Below are 20020 nucleotides of genomic sequence, written 5' to 3' on the forward strand. Positions count from 1 at the left end.
CTTCTTTCTTTCTTTCCAAACCTTTACTTTCTGTCTTGGAATGGATATCCATGCCAAGACAGAAGAGTAAAAGTAAAAGTAATTGGGTTTAAGTGGCTTGCCCAGGGTCACACAGCTAGGAAGTGCAGATTTTAACCCAGGTACTCTTGATTCCAAACCTGATACTCCAACCATTAAACCACCTAGCTACCTCTCCTTGCTCTTTCCTAAGCAAGATCCTCCATCTCTTCACGCTGTGTATTTCCACTAACTATCTCCCATGCCTAGAATTCTCTCTCTCTTCATTTCTGCCTCCTGGCTTCCTTCAGACCCAACTAAACTCCCACCTTCTACAAGAACCCTTTGCCATGCTCTGAGACTGTATTGAGTTTATTGAATATATCTTGCTTCTACACAATTGTTTGCATGTTTACTACCCCCATTACACTGTGAGCTCTTTGAGGACAGGAACTGGTTTCTTGTTTTTGTTATTGTTGTTTTGCCTTTTTAGCACAGTGTCTGGCACACAGTAGGCACAAATACAAATGAATTCAGTTTTGCAGTATTGGAGTGCCAACGCTGGCAACAAATAAAGGCTTGTTGACTTTGACCCATTAGACTAGGATATCAAAGGAAGGCATACCAGCCTCAGAACAAACTGACATCATCTATCATGGTACCCTGGCTCAGTTGAAAGCAATGAATCTGTTGCTTAGCCGTCTCCACTCTAGTTGAGGAGATGGGGGAGTGTCAAAAGCCTCCTTATGTTTCTGAAGAAACCCCTCTCCATCGCCCAGGGGAGTGCTATTTTCAGTGAGGATGTGGGTGGCTCAAGGACAGCCTGCCTGCTTGGGTGAGACACTGCAAAAACCATGGAGAATCCCCAGGAATGTGAATTTTAGGCAAAGATCTCATTTTTGCGTTTAAGCATTCCTAGATTTATTTCCCCTACTTAAATGCCATTCCAGCAGAGAACACAGATTGAGAGGGGCTCTTGCGGTTTTTCCTTAGCACAAGCAGAATGCATTTCTCCAACACTGTAAAACTGAATTCCTTTGTATTTGGGGCATACACGCTCCCAAACCTCAAAACACAGTTTTGATTTCTGTTCACATACACAGAAATAAACACCTGCTCTACACCTTTCATCTTACATGCGCCATTTCTCGATTTTTACATTCACTCGAGTCCATTTTGGAGCAAGAGCTCCCTCTCGTGGAAATCTCTAGAAAATAGCAGCGTACATTTAAATGTGAGTGACTCTAATGAACCTTAGAGATCATTTGGTCCGAGTCCTCAATTTTTACAAACGAGGAAACTGAGGCCCAGAGAGGGCAAGCAATAAGTGGCGATACTAGGAATAGAAGAACTATTTTCAAGTCCTTGAAAACTGCCATGTGAAAGACAAGTAGGAATTATATGGAAGCAAATTCTACCTCAACATAAGGGGAAAACTCCCTAACAAAGAGAGCAGCCCCAAAATAGAGTTGTCTGTGATTTATCTGTCATTGAGGGACTTTAAGTAAAACCCAAGAGACCATTTCTCAAGGAGACTATAGATGTTCGAGTAAAGACTGGATAAGACTATCTCTGGGTCTCTATGAACCCAGGTCCCCAGACTTCTTACTATTCCAGTGCTGTTTTCACTGCGTGATACAAATATATAAAATCATAGGAATCTTTTTTAAGTGGCCACATGGGACTGCTAGCTCTTCTCCAACTTTGCCTTATCTTGTTCTGCCACCAAACATTTTCAGAAGCTATTCTTCTACTCCTCGAAAACATTCCTTCCACAACCATAACTGCAGGCAGGGAAACAGCGAAGTAGACAACAGCTGCTGCTTATCAAGGATATGTCTCTCTCTCTCACTCTCGCCCTTTCCCTTCCCCCTCCTCCTGTCCTGCCCCCTCTCCATATCTCTGTCTCCCTCTCCCTCCCTTCTTTCTTCCCTCCCTCCCTCTCTGTCTGTCTCTTTCTGTGTCTGTCTCTCCCTGACTCTGTCTCTCTCCTCGCCCCACACACACACCTCCCGCTCTCTCTAGGTCTCTCTCCCTCCCTCCCTCCTCTACCCCTACCCTGGAGACAGCAAGTAAAATCAAAGAGAATGAAAACTCCGGGAATGCTATTTCTAATCTAACCCATTATACCACGATTGCAGAGAGTATTATTCTTGAGGGGTAGAGAGAAGGCATGAGGCCAAGAGACCTTTTATAATAAAATAGCAATGCTCTTAGGGAGGTGGAATTGTTGCTAGATGACTTCCCCTATGGGCCTCCGTGTTCCTGAATGTTGTTCCTACCCCTGGGGATGTCTTTTGTTGATCCCTTGCTATGAGTTCTTCCAGGTCTGAGGTAGAGAGTATATCAAAGGCTTGAGATAATGACTATTCTTGTCAATGGCTTCTGAACCTCATTCCTGTGACACAGAGCACAGGATATTTCCATTCACTCTTGCCTCTGAAACTATGTGTGTGACTTTGGGCAAGTCATTATACCTTCCTGGACCTCAGTTTCCCTTACCTGTAAAATTAGGAAGTTGGTTTACATACCTTCTCTGAGTTTCCTTTCTGCTCTAAATTCTTTACTTTTATGAGCATCTCAATCTACTAAAACATTTCTCTTCCTTCAAGACCCAGTTCAGGTACTATAAGGATGATATTAGAAAATAAGTATTGTTTTAGTAGTTTAGAGATAAGAAGCAGAGAAGCTGGCTTGAGGAAGAATTGGAGTTTCAAATAGAGTTGAGAGAGTGTTAATTTCAGCTGTTGGCAGTTGTAATGTTATTCTATGACAGTTACATGCTCTGGGTGTGGCATTCTGACAGTTGGCTTCTGGTAGTTGACAGAGCCACACAGAGCTTCTTTCTCAGGTCTAGAGAAGGTAACATCTTTGCCTCTCTCTATCTCTGTCTGAGTGAAAGACTTTAAGGAGGGGAGTGTTTTCTTTTCCAATTTGGGAAACACTATTCATTTATCTGTTATTGTGTATAGATTGGTTAAGCTCTGAAAAGACCAAAGAAAACCTGGTCTTTGGTTTGGACTCTGAATCTGTTAAGGCTGAGTCCTAACCTGATTCTTGTTGACACTCAACCAGTTAGTCTTGGCTATCTTTATAACTTAAAGGTGAAGTTAAGAATTATAGTGGTAGTTTTAGTTAAAATAGTATAAAATTTTGTGTTAGATCAGGCAGGATTACCGTAGCCTGTGAACCATAGGAGAATCAGTTCCTTGTGGAACCTGGGAGTTTATCTGGGTGGAGTTAGAATCCCTTAGAATTAGAAAAACTTTTACCCTTATATATATATATTTTTAATTTTTAATTTAATTTTTTTTAGAAAAAATTTTTCCATGGTTACATGATTCATGTTCTTACTCTCTCCCCTCAACCCTCCCCCCACAGCCAACATACATTTCCACTGGTTTCTTCATGTGTTATCAATCAAGATCTATTTCCATATTATTATTAGTTGTACTGGAGTGGTTGTTTAGAGTCTACATCCCCAATCATGTCCACATCAACTTATATGTTCAAGTGGTTGTTTTTCTTCTGTGTTTCCACTCCTGCAGTTCTTCCTCTGAATACGGGTAGCATTCTTTTCCATAAATCCCTCAGAATTGTCCAGGGTCATTGCATTGCTGCCAGTATAGAAGTCCATTACATTCTATTTTACCACAGTGTATTGGTCTCTGTGTACAATGTTCTTCTGGCTCTGCTCCTTTCACTCTGCATCAATTCCTGGAGGTCTTTCTAGTTCACATGGAATTCCTCCAGTTTATTATTCCTTTGAGCACAATAGTATTCCATCATCAGCATATAACACAATTTGTTCAGCCATTCCCCAGTGGAAGGGCAGACCCTCGTTTTCCAGTTTTTTGCCACCACAAAAAGCACGGGTATAAATATTTTTGTACAAGTCTGTTTATCTATGATCTCTTTGGGGTACAAACCCAGCAATGGTATGACTGGATCAAAGGGCAGGCAATCTTTTAGCAATCTTTGGGCATACTTCCAAATTGCCATCCAGAATGGTTGAATCAATTCACAACTCCACCAGCAGTGCATTAATGTCCCAATTTTGCCACATCTCCTCCAACATTCACTACTCTCCCCTGCTGTCATTTTAGCCAATATGCTAGGTGTGAGGAGATACCTCAGTGGTGTGTTAATTTGCATTTCTCTAATTATTAGAGATTTAGAACACTTTCCTATGTGGTTATTAATAGTTTTGATTTCTTTATCTGAAAATTGCCTATTGAACACAAATGCAAAAATCTTAAATAGAATACCAGCAAAAAGACTCTAGCAAGTGATCATGAGGGTTGTCCATCACTAGATCTAAATAATTGGAAAAACATTGAGTGTTCATGGGTAGAACAAGCTAACATAATGAAAATGACCACTCTACCCAAATTAATTTACTTATTTAGTGCCATACCTATCAAGATACCAAGAAACTTTTTTACTGAATTAGAAAAAAACTATAACAAAATTCATTTGGAAGAACAAAAGATCAACAATATCAAGGGAACTAATAAAAAAAAAAGCGTGAAGGAAGGTGGCCTATCAGTGGTCTATATATACTATAAAGCAGTGGTCATCAAAACAATGTGGTACTGGCTAAGAGACAGAAGGGAGGATCAGTGGAATAGACTTGAGAGGTAAAAGTGACGTCAGAAAGACAGTCTTTGATAAACCCAAAAAGCCCAACTTTTGGGACAAAAATCCACTGTCTAACAAAAACTGCTGGGAAAAGGAAAACAATATGGGAGAGATTAGGTTTAGATCAACATCTCACGCCCTACACCAAGATAAATTCAGAATGGGTGAATGACTTGAATATAAAGAAGGAAACTATAAGTAAATTAGGCAAACACGGAATCTTGTCAGATCTCTGGGAAAGGAAAGAATTTAAAACCAAGCAAGAGTTAGAAAAAAATTACAAAATGTAAAATAAATAATTTCAATTACATTAGATTTAAAAAGTTTTGTACAAACAAAAACAATGCAACCAAAATCAGAATAGAAACAACAAATTGGGAAAAAATCTTTATAACAAAAACCTCTGACAAAGGTCTAATTACTCCAATATACTAGGAACTAAATCAATTGTACAAAAAAATCAAGCCATTCCCCAAACCTACAAGTAGGCAAGGGACATGAATAGGCAATTTTCAGATAAAGAAATCAAAACCCTTATGTATATTTTAAATAAAAAGTTTAATTTTCTATACAAGAGTCTCTTTAGCATTCCTTGTGCCTGGCCCTGAAGGGAAGTTCATCTTTGAGCTCCACTTCACTTTACCACTAAAGATACTTTTGAATAACATTTATCAAAAGTATCAGAATCAATTTTGAACCTTTATTTTCCTCCTATTTGGCTCACCTATTTTATTTTTAAAGTTCACTTCCCTTATAAAGCCATCACTAATTCTCCCACCCTCACCTCAGTGAGACATGATTCTTCCTTTCCAAATATTTCATGCTTCCTTATTTGACGTCTCCTCTACACTGATCCACCCTAATTTGGATTGTTGCTATATGTTTGCATGATATACCCCTATAGTTGATTTTAAGTTCCCTGTCATTTTTCATTTTTGTATCACCAGCACCTAGGACAATACCTTACACATAGTAGGCACTTACTAAATATTGATTAAAGGAATGAATCTACTTAATCTAACATTCCTACAGATGAAATGCCTAGAAAAAATAAGTCAGGGGGCAGCTGGGTGACTCAGTGGATTGAGAGCCAGGCCTAGAGATGGGAGATCCTAGGTTCAAATCTGGGCTCAAATACTTCCTAGCCATGTGACCCTGGGCAAGTCACCTGACCTCCACTGCCTAGCCCTTACAACTCTTCTGCCTTAGAACAAATTCATAGTATTGATTCTAAGACAGAAGGTAAGGGTTTTTTTAAAAAGTCATTTGGCCAAGGTCATGCAAAAGGTTATTAGCAGAAATTCCTAATTTCTAATGCGGCATGCTTTCCATTATAGTAGTACATCTTTAGAATTTAAAGTTTCCAGATAATTTCTAAAAGACATTTCTTAAGCATATGGCACAATGCAAAGCTAGCCAAAATTAGTAAAGCAATACAATGATAATAACCTACTTGGCTCCCACCCCTATGTCCCATTAGCCTCTGAAACTGTAAATCTCTTAATACTGCATTACAGAAATGGCCACATATTTCCTAACTGGCAACCATTGGCTCCAGGCCAACTGCTCCTCTATGGAATAAATGTCCAGACAGCTTGTCTGAGGGATTAACATAGCACCTGGCACACAGTAAGTGGTTAATAAATGCTTGCTGATTTGGACTACACAGGCTTTGAAATTATTACATAGCTCTTTCTCTCTGACCCAGTTCTAGTCATTACCTGGATTCATTTGCCCACTTGCCCATATTCAAAACTTACATGCATCCTTTTACTCTTTCTTCCCTATCACCTCTCAAAATTATTTACCAAGCCCTGTCAATTCTCTTTCCACAACATTTCTTACATACACCCCTACTTCCCTATTCCTACTGCTATCATTCTAATATGCACCTCATTTCCATACCCTGGACTGTTCCAATAGCCTCCTAAGAGATATTCTTGGCTCTAATTTCTCTTCTTACCCATCCTTTATAATACTATATCAGGATAATCTTTTTTTGGAACCCCTAGCCTTCGGTCTTAGAATCAATACTGTGTATTGGTTCCAAGGCAGAAGAGCAGTAAGGGCTAGGCAATGGGGGTTAAGTGACTTGCCCATGGTGTCACACAGCTAGGAAGTATCTGAGGGCAGATTTGAACCCAGAATCTCCCATCTCTAGATCTGGCTCTCAATCCACTGAGCCACCAAGCTGCCTCCTAGAATAATCTTTCTCATATATAGATCTGGTCATGTCAGTTTTCTGCTCAAAAAAATCTTTAGGACCTCTCTATTGTCTACCAAATAACATTCAAAGTCCTTAGTTTAGCATTCATTCTACAAACAAGAGTCACCCTACTTTTCCTTCCTTAGCTGTATGCTGTGCTCCAGTCAAGGGGCAGCCAGGTACCTCAGTGGAGAGAGTGTCTGGCCTGGAATCAGGAAGACTCCTCTTCATGAGTTCAAATCTGACCTCAGATACTTACTGTGGGAATAGCATAAAAAGGTTAGGGGTTTCCATTTGTAAAATTCAAATTAATATCCAATAACTCCAAGTATTATATTTTGTAAGGTTTATTAATAATCACTTTAAGTAGGAAGAAAATAAACTAAAAGGAATAGAAGTTCAAACTGAATTATATAACAAAAAGTAAACCCATGTGTGTAGGTTCTCCTACCTGGCATAAAGCCAGCTTTTCCAGCCACTAGCAGGGGAAAAGAGCGCAAGGCTACATCAAAATATATCCTCCCTACGTAAGGACTTATATAAACACGTTAATAGGATGCTGGGATTTAGAGTCCTGGGGAGCAGATTCTAATTATACATATTGCAGAAAGGCTGTGGAATGCCCAATGCACCCCCATTTTGCAAGGTCTCTGGGAAATCATAGCTTAGAAATTGCTAGACACGTAGACCTAGCATGAGAAAAACAAATACTATATGTCTAGCCAAGAAAATAATAATATAAGAGTTCTATGAGAAGAACATACAATATTGGGTCATACATTGACATGCCAAATTGACATGTTACCTGTGATTTAGTATCCTATAGAAAACTCTGTTCAGAACCACTGAGGTAATCTACATTGTTTCCATCTTGTAAATCATTACTAACCATTATTCCTGCAAAAGGCTTACCTAATCCCTTAGCCTATGTCATTTTCCCTATAAATTGTGCACCCCAAATCAATAAACTTTGTTACCACCCAGCAAGAGGATGTCTGTGTGTCTGACCTGTCAGTCTGGCAGTTCGGCCCTCCTGTAATCCCAGAACCATTTTTCTCATCCCAGTTCATTGACTCACAAATAATTCATCAAGCAGAACTTGACAACTTATTAGCTGTGTGACCCTAGGCAAGTCACTTAACCTTTTGCCTCAATTTCCTCATATGTAAAATGAACTAGAGAAGGAAATGGCAAACCACTCCAGAATCTTTGCAAAGAAAACTCCAAATAGGGTTACAAAGAGTTGGACACAACCAAAAAATCACTTGACAACAAATACTACAGTTAAACTGAGGTATTCTTTCCCCAGACTGTGTTCTGGGCTTTCCTGCTCTTGTGCATTTGCTGATACTGTTTTCTCTGTCTGGGATGGCCTCCCCCTCCCTTTCTTACTTGTTGAAGTTCTATCCATCGTTTAAATCCCAACTCAGATATTGCCTCCTCTGTGAAGACTTCCTTCATCCCCTTTGTTGGGAAAAACCTTGACAAAGTCTTTTTGCGGTACAGTATTTGTCATATATCATTGGAAAAATCTATATTTCATTTCCTTAGTAATTTCCTTAGTAATTTGGTTCTGTGAGGACAAATGACCCTATCTTAGCTAAATTTGGTACCTCCCCTAGTGTAGTGATTTGTGCTCAATAGGTAAGTGATAAGTGCTTATTGAACTGTATTGAAAGTTTGGGGAGACTTTGGAAGGACCACCAATCCTTGATAGTACATGAGTCATAGTTGGGCTTGACTAGCATTTGAGAGAAAACAAGCATGGACTTCACCAACTCTTAGGAAGACAGAAGAGAAACTGAGATGAAGGCAGCCTTGAATAGGTCTAGGATCTGGGCTTATTGGGGTTTTAATGGTTCTAATGGAGTAGCCCCACTTTTAAGCATCCTTGGAATTTGCTTGATTCCAGTATGGAGCACAGTCGGTCAACAAGCATTTTTTTTTAACCCTTACCTTCTGTCTTAGGATTGATACTAAGTGTCAGTTCCAAAGCAGAAGATCTTCAAAAGCTAAGCAATTGGGGTTAAATAACTTGCCCAACGTCATACAGTAGATCACATTTTTAACCCAGGACCTCCCATTAACAAGCATTCATTGTCTCCTCTACACCAGCCACTGTAGTAAGTACTGGGGATACAAAGAGAGGCAGAAAGCAGTTCCTATCTTTAAAGATCTCAGTCTAATAAGAGAACAACATGGAAAAAATAAAACATGCTTTAAATCTGGCCTCTCTCTTCCTAGCTGTGTGCCCCTGAGCAAGTCACTTAATCCCCATTACTTAGCCTTTACTTCTGGTATGCTTTGATTTTTTAAAAAACCCTTACCTTCTGCCTTAGAATCAATACTATGCATGGTTTCTATGTACTATGTACTATGCATTGCTTCTAAGGCAGAAGAGTGGTAAGGGCTAGGCAATGGGGGTTAAGTGACTTGCCCAGGGTCACACAGCTAGGAAGTGTCTGAGACCAGATTTCTGGTATGCTTTGAATCTAAAACGGAAATCAAGGATTTTGTTTGTTTGTTTTTAATCTTTAATACAAGAGATAAGGTATAAATAAAAGGTAATCTCAAAAAGAAGTCACTAGCAGTGAGGAAGAAGGTCAGGGAAGAGAGAACCACTGACCAACAAGTAAGGTGTGACCCATGGAAAAGTTGGCCTTTCAGCAAGCCAAGTCAACAAGCATATATCAGACACCTACTGTAAATGCTGGGAGAACAAAGAAAGTTCATGGTAACTCCTGTTCTCAAAGAGTCCTTAGCCTAATGGAGGAGATGACATGTAAACAACCATGGCCATACAAGATACATAGAGGACATACTGGAAATAATCTTAGAGGGAAGACTAGCATTAAGGGAGCCAGAGAAAGGCTTCTTGCAGAAGGTGGGATTCAGTGGTACCACTGGCAAAAAAGAAGGATGCTTAGACTTGGGGGAGGGGGGGGAGTAATGAAGACATGTTGAACATAAGGTACCACTGGAACACCTGGGCACAGATGTCATGCAGACTGCTGGAAGTGAGACCTTTAGATATGCTTATTAGGAAATCACTGATGACCTTGGAGAGAGTAGTTTCAGCAGAGTGCTGGAAGGGGCAGTCAGATCATACAAGGATGAGGAGTTAGCGGGTGATGAGGAAGGGGAGGCATTGGGCATTGACAATCTTTTAAGTTTAGCAGTAAGGGGAGAACTGAGAGAAAAAAAATAATGATAATGTGCTTTTTTTTTTTTTAAATCAAGGGCTATGACTATTGGGTCTGTATTCCAAAGAGATCATAAAAAAGGGGAAAGGGCCTACTTGTACAAAGATATTCATAGCAGCTCTTTTGGTTGGGGCAAAGAATTGGAAATTGAAGGTACATCCATCAGTTGGGGAATAGCTAAACAAATTGCAGAACATATTGGTGATAGAATACTATTGTGCCACAAGAAATGATAAGCAAGATGATTTCAGCAAAAGCTGAAAAGATCTACAGGAATTGATGCAGAGTGAAATAAGCTGAAAAGGGAAACATTGCACACAGTAACAACATTATTGCATGATGATCAGCTATGAAAACTTGGCTATTCTCAGCAATGGCAATGATCTGGAACAATCCTGAAAGACTTATGATGAGGAATGATCTCCGCCTCCAGAGAGAGGACTGTTGGAGTTGGATGGATGTGGATCAAAGCATATTATCTTTCACATCAGTGTATTTACAGTTTTATTTGGGGTTTTGGTTTTGTATGAGTGTGGTCTTACAACAATGACCAATATGGAAGTGTGTTTTGCATGATGATAAAAATAATTTTTTTAACCCTTACCTTTCGTCTTAGAATCAATACACTGTTTTGGTTCCAAGACAGAAGAGTGGTAAAGGCTAGGCAATGGGGATCAAGTGATTTGCCCAGGGTCACATGGCTAGAAAGTGTCTGAGGTCAGATTTGAACCCAGGACTTCCCATCTCTGGGCCTGGCTCTCAATCCACTGAGCCACCTAGCTGCCCCCAAAAATAAATTTTTTAAAAATTAACCTCATCATTTCTTATGTCACAATAGTATTCTATCACAATCATGTGCCACAGCGTATTTCACCATTCTGCAATTGGTGAGCAAACCCTATTTCCAGTTCTTTCCCATCACAAAGAGAGCTACTATAAATATTTTAGGACATATAAGCTATTTTCCTTTTTCCCTGATTGCCTCGAGAAACAGACCTAATCGTGGTATTGCCGAGAAATAGTTTTTTAACTCTTAGGGCATAATTCTAAATTGTTCTCCAAAATGGTGGGATCAGTTCACAATTCCACCAGCAATGTATTAGCGTCCCCACTCTTCCACATCCCCTCCAATACTTGCCATTTTTCCCCTTTCATCATTTTAGCCAATCTGATAGATGCGAGATGATATCTCAGAGTTTTATTTTGCATTTTGTTAATCAATAATGATTTAGAGCATTTTTAATCTGGCTATATACACCTTTTATTTCTTAATCCAAAAGCTGTCCATATCCTTGGACCATTTATTAAGAACTGATTAAAGCCTATTGCTGATGACCAATTACAATGCACTATATGCAGTCTCATCATTTACAACTTTGCCTTGGAGGTGGAAATTTTCAAGGTGGTGATTAACTCCTTGACCAACTTAACAGCACAAAGAGCAGTGCCCCAGTGCACAGATATGCCACCAGAGCCATGGCCATAGTTGTGAACTACAGGTAGCTGATGTCCATCCTGTACTAATACCTCTTTCTGTAGTCGCACTCCTGGCCGGCATGGCCGCAAGCCCACCTTCTCTTTGATATCCCAGGCTCTTTGAAGAGATGGTTCAAGAGCTAAACACCTGGAAAGAATTTCTCTGCTATTTTGTGGATCCGGAGACAGGTTCCAGTCATCTTTTTGTCTTGTTCCACCTAGTGTTACATTGAAGGCTCCTGGGTAAATATAGGTCAGTCCATCCCCATCTCTGATAAAATGATTCATCCAGGGTGCTTGAACTTTCAGGACTTGGCCCCTCACAGGGAACATCTGCAAGTCACCTACTAACTCTCTGCTTCCAAGGCCTGAACAATTGACAACAACATCATAGGCACCATATAGCTCCCAAAGGTCTTTTACTTTTCTGGTGTGAACTTGGCCTCCACTTCTTCTTAACCTTGGAAGAAGAATGATAAGATAAGGCATAATGATCGCTAGTCTCCTATATATCACAGAGTGAAAAATTAACATCCTTAAGGACAGGAAGTTATTCATCCTTTTTCTTGGGATCACCTGGCACAGTGATGACTCTTCTTACCCCCTAAAACTCTTACCTTCTGTCTTAGTATCAAGTCTGAGAAAGAAGAGTGGCAAGGCCTTTGCAATTGGGGTGAAATGACTTGCCCAGAAAGCTAGGAAGTGTATCTATGGCCAGATTTAAACCCAGGTCCCTCCCAATTCCAGCTCTGGCACTCTATCCACTATAATCTAGCTGTCCCTATAGTGTTGGCTATTAATAAATGTTTGGTTGCTTGAGGAAGAAACAAAGAAGGCAATAAATTAAAAAGGATAGATACCATGAGATGTTTCATAGATTCAAAGGAACAAAAATTTGAGAGTTGGAAGAGACCTCAGAAGTCACTCTAGACCCAAATGATACTTAAAAAGAATCATTACTATAAAAGATGTAAGAAGAGGTTATCCAACCTCAGCTTGAAGACTTCTAGGGACTGGGAACTCATCACCTCTTTAAGCAGCACCTTATGCTTTGTGACAGTTCTAACTCTTAGGAAGCCCCTTTCTTTTAACCCTTACCTTCCATCTTAGAATCAATTCTACATATTGGTTTTAAGGCAGAAGAGTAGTAAGGGCTAGGCAATTGGGATTAAGTGACTTGCCCGGGATACCTAGCTAGGAAATATCTGAGACCCAGGGCTTCCTATCTTTAGGCCTGGATCTCAATCCATTGAGTCACCTAGCTCCTCTAAAGTTCTTTTTTTAATATCAAATCTCAATTGGTAGCTGCAATTTCCACCCTTTGCCCTGCCCTCCAAGCCCAACAAAACAAGTATAACTGTTCTTCAGATTCAGGCAGAATATATTTAAGCTCAAAATTCTAAATACATCCTAAAGTTGAGCAAAAATGACTATCCATCTAGATCAGTAGTTCCCAAACCTTTTTGGCCTACCGCCCCCTTTCCAGAAAAAATATCACTTAGCCCCCTGGAAATTAATTTTTTTTAATTTTAATAGCAATTAATAGGAAAGATAAATGCACCTGTGGCCATCATCACTCCCTGGATCACTGCAGCACCCACCAGGGGGCGGTGGCACCCACTTTGGGAATCACTGATCTAGATCATTCAAAAATGAGGAAACTAAGTACCCTGAGTCTTTTTATGCTCTATTCGGTTTCAGGGCTATTTTAGATGCTAAATAAATACAAAACTAAAATGATGCCCTGAATACGACATTTGTAGTTTCACTTGGCAGCTTGGTGGCATAGTAGAAGATCAGAGTTCAAATCTGAACTCAGAAACTTACTAGCTGTATGACCCTAGGCAAGTCGCCTAACCCTTTTTGCTTCAGTTTCCTCATCTATAAAATGATCTGGAGAAGGAAATAGCAACCCAGTCCAGAATCTCTGCCAAAAAAAAACAACAACAAACCCAGTGGGGTCACAAAGAATTGGACACAGCTGAAAAATGACTGAACAACAAAAATGGTATCACTTAAATAAAATTTAATTATATAGTTCCTTGTGACTTCTGCCTTTTTCTCTTATACTTTTTTTAATGTTTCATTTGTAAATGTTTTATTCCCCCAATTCAGTTGTAACTTTCCTAAAATCAGAGAAGCAATGCCATATTTCTCTTTGAATTCACTAGAGTCCCTGGCATAGTGCTCAGTTCATAAGAGGTACTCAGTAAATATTTGCTGAATGCTGGATTCTAGACTGGTAATAATTTATGGAGAGAACAAATTATCAAGATAGAAGGCAAATGGTGGCTTATTTGGACAATCTAGTTTCCCAAATCTTAGATCTTCTATATCATTCAGGTTAATTAGCAGGACAAATTGGACTTACTGGACTAGGACAACCCAGCTCTTCTAGAAATATACTGTAATTAAAATCCTTTCAGACCCACCATACCCAATTAAATGGTATCTAAATCATTCTAATAAGTTCAAATATACGTCCTCAATCCTTCTCAGCAGGAAACTACTTACTGAATCACAAGCCTAATGTACTACCACACTTCTGACTTTAATAAATAAGGAAAGAATACACTTAAATACAAAAAACAGGAATCATATGTCTTCCAAAAGTGTATACAACTAAACATTTTATTAAAAAGGGCCAATCTCTTTTTATGTTTGTTCAGTATGTATAAACCCATTTTTCTAATCGCTTTCTTAAGATCATATCCTAACCCTAGATAGATTTCAAACCCCTTGTTAGTATGCCTGCACAAGACAGGGGAGTGAGGAATCATGTTTTGCACCTCACTGTAGCCCTTGCACTTAACACAGTGCCTGTATAGAATAGTTTCTCAATAAACGTTGTTTATATTCAGCCAAATGGCACAGAATTGGATCTGGAGTCAGGAAGACTTGAGTTCAAGTTTTGCCTCATACCCTTCTGGTTTTATGATTTTGGCCAGGTCACCTAACTTCTGCCTCAGATTCCTTAATTGTGAAATGTAGAGAATAATAGTATCTACCTCCCAGAGCTGCTGCATGGATCAAATGAGATAATATTTGTATTGCATTTAGCACAGTATCTGGTACATACTAGGTGCTATATAAATGCTATAATAATATGTATATAGTAGATATGTACAAAATATATGAAATAATAACATTATTGTATTGATGATGTAGGTGGCAATGGGTCAGGGCTGGCACTCTACTGGGAAAGTAGATCAAATAAATCAAGTCTCTATCTCAGAATCTCTGGATCTTTGTATCTGTCTCTCTCCTTCTCTCTGCCCCTCTCTCCATCTCTCTCTCTTCCCCTACCCCAGCTACTATATGATAAAGTGGAAAGAGTGCTTGATGTGATACAGATCCTACCTCTGTCACTTACTACCTGTGTGACCTTGGGAGGGTCACATCATCTTTCTAGGTCATAGTTTCCTCATCTGGAAATATGAGAGAGTTGGTTTAAATAACCCAAGAGTTCCCTTTCAAGCTCTAGATTTCTAGATCCTACCATTGAGAAAGCATGATTCTCATCTCCCCCCCAAAAAAAAGCCCACTCAGAGGGCTTTTTGGAACTGGCCAGTGCTAGAGTTTGTTTTGCTTGACTATTCATATTTGTTACAACAGTTTGAGTTTTTTTTTAATCTTTTTTCACCAATGGAGCAGGGGGAGGTAAAAAATACAGATTTTTAACTGAAAAAAATTAAAATTTAATTTAAAGAATCGAGTCAAACATGTAAAACCCAGTGGAATTGCACATTGGCTATGGGAGGAGGTGGGAGGAGGGGAGGGAAAGAACATGAATCATGGAACCATGAAAAATTTTTCTTAATTAATCAATAAAAAAGTATATATATGTATATACATATACATAAAAAAGAATTGAGTCAAGTAAAGAAATACTGTGCAGTGAAATAAGAAAAGAGAAAAGGTAAAGCAGGTATTTGTTGACTCAGTGGATTGAAAGACAGGCCTAGAGATGGAAGGTTATGGCCTCAGACACTTCTAGCTGCCCTGGAAAGGTCACTTAATGCCCACTGCCTAGCCCTTACTGTTCTTCTGCCTTGGAACCAATATGCAGTGTTGAGTTTTTTGAGAGAGAGAGAGACAGACAGAGAGAGAGAGACAGACAGAGAGAGAGAGACAGAGAGAGACAGAGAGCGTAAAGAAATGACTAAAAAAGAGAGCATTCTTTCCTCTAGGGCTCTCAGAAGCTCTGAGGCCAACTGTATCCATGAACAGGACATTTGAAAAAGGATAAAGAGGGGAAATGACCAACTGAAAGTCTGTTTCTAACTGAGTAGCCAATAGGACTCTAAAGCAGTTCAAATTTTCACTAACCCCAACCTACAGGCTAGAAAGTTAAACCCATAAATTTAAGTGGAGGATTGGAAGGGCCTCAGGCTACTAGGCATCAACCATCTCCTTAATGTCCCTCCACCAGAAGGAGGGGCTGGAAGCCTACCAGAAGTATGCATGTGGATCATCACCTCTTGCTCCAGTACCTCCATGTGGTAGGTTATGCATCATACAAGGGAGGAAGCACATGATGGCGCAGAGTGGAAGCTAGGATTTCAAGCCCAGTGGCTAGAGTTCTAGACTTGAAGTCAGAAAAACTTAAGTTCAAATCCCACCTCAAACACTTACCAGCTATGTAACTGTGGATAAGTCACTTATCCTCTCTTAGGTTTGATTTCCTCATCTGTAAAACGAAAGAAGGGGAAGAATGGATAACTTCTAAGATCTCTTCCAGCTCTAACTCTATGATCCGATGATCTATGATCCTAAGGTATAGACAATGATGTGGATAGAATTTTTTTAAGCCCTACCTTCTGCCTTTGTATCAGTTCTAAGACAGAAGAGCTGCAAGGGGTAGGTAATTAGGGTTAAGTGACTTGCCCAGAGTCATATAGCTAGGAAGTACCTGAGGCCATATTTGAACCCAGGTTCTCCCACCTCCAGGCCTGGTGCTCTATCCACTGTAGCCTTGTGAATAGAATTTCAAAGGGAAATCTCTAGGCTACAGAGCAAATATCATTACAAGCTTGTGGGGATTGGGTACTACTGATGGACAATAGTCTTCTACCATTTAGGCAGCTAGAACAGAGGTCAGCAAGATATAGTCCAAGTTGGTATGACCATGAACTAAGAATAGTTTTTACATTTTAAATACAATAAAACTTTATTTTGAAATATAAAAAACCATTCTTAACTCTGTAACCCCTAAAGCCAGAGTATAAAGGTTTTTTTTTTTTTGTTTCATGAATAATTGGAGACTTTATAATAATGATGTGGACTTTAGCATTCTCCTGTTCTTAGAAAAGCACCCCCACTGGTGCAATTTTCCCACCTCTTCAGACCCAGAGGTTCTCCCATACTATGTGGGCCCTTACTAGATAGCACTGTGAACTGTCTCCATGGGGAAATGAAAAACAAGGGAAACCCAACACTCAACCTGAAACAGATCTATTAACCTGTGTCTGACTCTCCATGACCCCAATTAGAATTTTCTTGGCAAAGATATTGAAGTAGTTTACTATTTCCTTTTTCAGATCATTTGACAGATAAGGAAACTGAGGCAAACAGGGTTAAGGGACTTGCCCAGGGTCACATAGCTAGTAAGTGTCTGGGGCCAGATTTTAACTCAGGAAGATGTATCATCCTCACTCCATTAACGAGATATCTTTATGCCATGTGCAGCAACTGTATCCTTTGAGGCTAAATAAATCTATTATTTTATTGCCCTTGCTTTTGTCAATCAGTCTTTTGTACTATCCTAATATCTGGGCTTGGGACTCCTTCCCACGCCTTTTAACACATTCCACTTCCTCATTTGTAAATGTCTAGATTATCTCTCATGCCCTTTCCAGCTCTAAAATGCAACAATTTCATGTTGAACTATTTCTGCTAATAATCATCATCATTACTTTAGCCATAAACAAATATCATCAATAGCAATTTTGTTCTAAACAGGGATGCAAATTTATTCCACGATAAGCTTTCAAGGTGAAATTTCATTAATAAGCCAGAATTATATTATATGTCTGGTTTACAGGAAATCAAGGAAAGAATTAGGCAGACACTAGAAGCTTTGCATCCTTATAGGATTAAGAACATGCTGAGCTCTTTCAAGTTGAAATATAAGTAATAAAGACAGTATTTAAAGCAACACTAATTTTTGAGGGAAAGAATATTACAAGTCTGGATTACTTAATGCTATGAGAAATGATTTGAAGTTTTGGAGCCTTGACTGAGAGGAATAAATTTGTGGTTTTTGCTACAACCTTTAAATATGACTAATTCCAAAAGATAAAATAGAAGTGGGTGTTTGCAAAGGCAAATGAGCTTTGTAAAGTTATTTTTTTTTCTTATATAAGCACAGAAGAAAAAAAAATTAGAGCTGGCTTAGAGATTGCTGCAGCTTTACATTCATTAGGAGACATTAAGGTGGGAAAAGCCATGCTTTTTTTAAAGAGTTATTTTTAAATGAGTTTTTTTAATATACTTGTAATACATAAGCACAGACACATATATCGTGCATGCTACTTGGGGTTTGGAAAAGAACTTTCAGAAGTGTATTTGGACTTTTTTGTGTTTTAGATGAGAGCTGTTGTTTTCCTGGCATGGGGACTCCTGGTGAGGAACTTCTACCTATAGTCAACAAGACTGGTCAACAAAATGTGCTTACTGTATACCAGTTACTGTACTAAGTATTGAGAGTACAGGGAAAGGCAAAAACCGCGCTCAAGGAGTCCACATTCTGATCAAAAAGATAACATACCTCTCCCTCCACCACCACTACTCCCACCCTCCAAAAAATGTACCAGGCAACTAGGTATCTCAGTGGATAGAGAGCCAGAAGGTCTCTAGTTCAAATTTAACCTAAGATACTTCCTAGCTGTGTGGTCCTGGGCAAGTCATTTAATTCCATTTGCCTAGACCAGGGGTTGGCAACGTATGGCTCTCGAGCCATATCTGGTTCTTTTGAGGGCCAAATATGGCTCTTCCTGCAGGAGCCATAAAGTCAATTTTTTTTCAGGCGCTGTTACAGGAGCACGCACTGTGAGCACTGTACGGCTCTCACGATATTACATTTTTAAAAATGTGGTGTTTATGGCTGTCACGGCCAAAAAGGTTGCCGACCCCTGGCCTAGACCTTATCAACATTCTGCCTTGGAACTGATAGTAGAATTAATTCTAAAGGCAGAAGGTAAGGATTTTTTTTTTTTTTATTACCTACAGGGTATGTGGGCAGCTAGGTGGAACAGTAGATAGAGAGCTGGGCCTGGAGTGAGGAGGACCTGAGTTCAAATCCTGCTTCAGACACTAGCTATGTGACCCTGGCAAGTCATTTGACCCTGTTTGTCTCATCTTTAAAGGAGCTGGAGAAGGAATGGTTTAGCTACTCTTAGTAAAAAAATGATCCAAAACAATTAATTTCAAAGGACTAGGTGATGAAAAATTCCATCAGCCTCCAGAGAAAGAACTAATGGAGTCTGAATGTGGACCAAAACATACTATATTTCACTTTCTTTGTGGGGATCTGGGAGGGGTGAAAGGTTGAGTTCTCTTCCACAAAATAACTAATATGGAAAAATGTTTTGCATGATTACAGATGTAAAGTCTATCAGATTGCTTAGCATCTCAGGGAGGGGAACAGGAAGGAAAAGATAGAGGAAGAGAATTTGCAACTCAAAACTTTTTTAATGTTAAAAATTGTTAATTTTTGTTAAAAATTGTTAATGTTAAAAATTTTCTACATGCAACTGGGGAAAAATAAAATATTTTTTTTAAAGCTTGGCTCTGTCCTATATTATGTGTGATCCCCAGGTAAGTTAGCAAATCTTGTTGAGCCTCAGTTTCTTCACCAGTAAAATGAGGGAATTAGACTCAAAGATCTCTCAGGCCTTCTTCTCCAGTTCTAGGTCTATGATCCTATGGTCATCTCCACAAGGTTTTTAAAGAGAGAAGGAATCCTCATCCATATCCAGGATGATTCAGATATTTTGAGAGAGGAAAGGGAAGGGTCCAGATAATCTCCAAAGCTGCCTCCCAGCCCCATGATTCTGCAGGAACTTCCTATAAGGGATAAGGAAGAAGGCAAGAGGAAAGCCAACTGGTCATGATCCTCAGGATATTACATAAATGATTAAAACAGTGACTGCTATCTTCTCCTTTGGAAAAAACAGAAGTCTTTAGTTCTTTGTTGAACTCTAAAAGCCTTGATTTGTGGTAAAAAAATTAATTCTCCAGAAGTTGACATTACTTTTAAGGGGGTGACGCTTACATTGCTACTATTGTCTGATAGCCTGTTGGGTGAAGTTAACATTTTTGACTTTTAGAATACTACAGACTGAAAGCCAACATTGTATGAAAGAAGGGTAGGAGGGAACCAGCTAATTACTGAAGCTGTGGAATAACCCACGAGAGAAAGAGAGAGAGAGAGAAAGAGAGAGAGAGAGAGAGAGAGAGAGAGAGAGAGAGAGAGAGAGAGAGAGAGAGAGAGAGA

The 20020-nt window shown here is 39.3% G+C and overlaps 1 protein-coding gene across 1 annotated transcript in view; it reads right to left on the reverse strand.

Annotated features, from left to right (window-relative positions):
- Positions 1–11242: 11242 nt before the first annotated feature.
- DDO (D-aspartate oxidase) overlaps positions 11243–20020 on the reverse strand; it is a 20837-nt gene continuing 12059 nt past the window's right edge. Inside the window, exon 4 of the mRNA XM_044674347.1 lies at positions 11243–11983. Within this exon, the coding sequence (XP_044530282.1) occupies positions 11416–11983 (568 nt within the window). The 3' untranslated portion in view covers positions 11243–11415. The remainder of the gene's footprint in view (positions 11984–20020) is intronic.

The sequence above is a fragment of the Gracilinanus agilis genome, chromosome 4, assembly GCF_016433145.1.
Source record: "Gracilinanus agilis isolate LMUSP501 chromosome 4, AgileGrace, whole genome shotgun sequence".
NCBI classification, from domain to species: Eukaryota; Metazoa; Chordata; class Mammalia; order Didelphimorphia; family Didelphidae; genus Gracilinanus; species Gracilinanus agilis.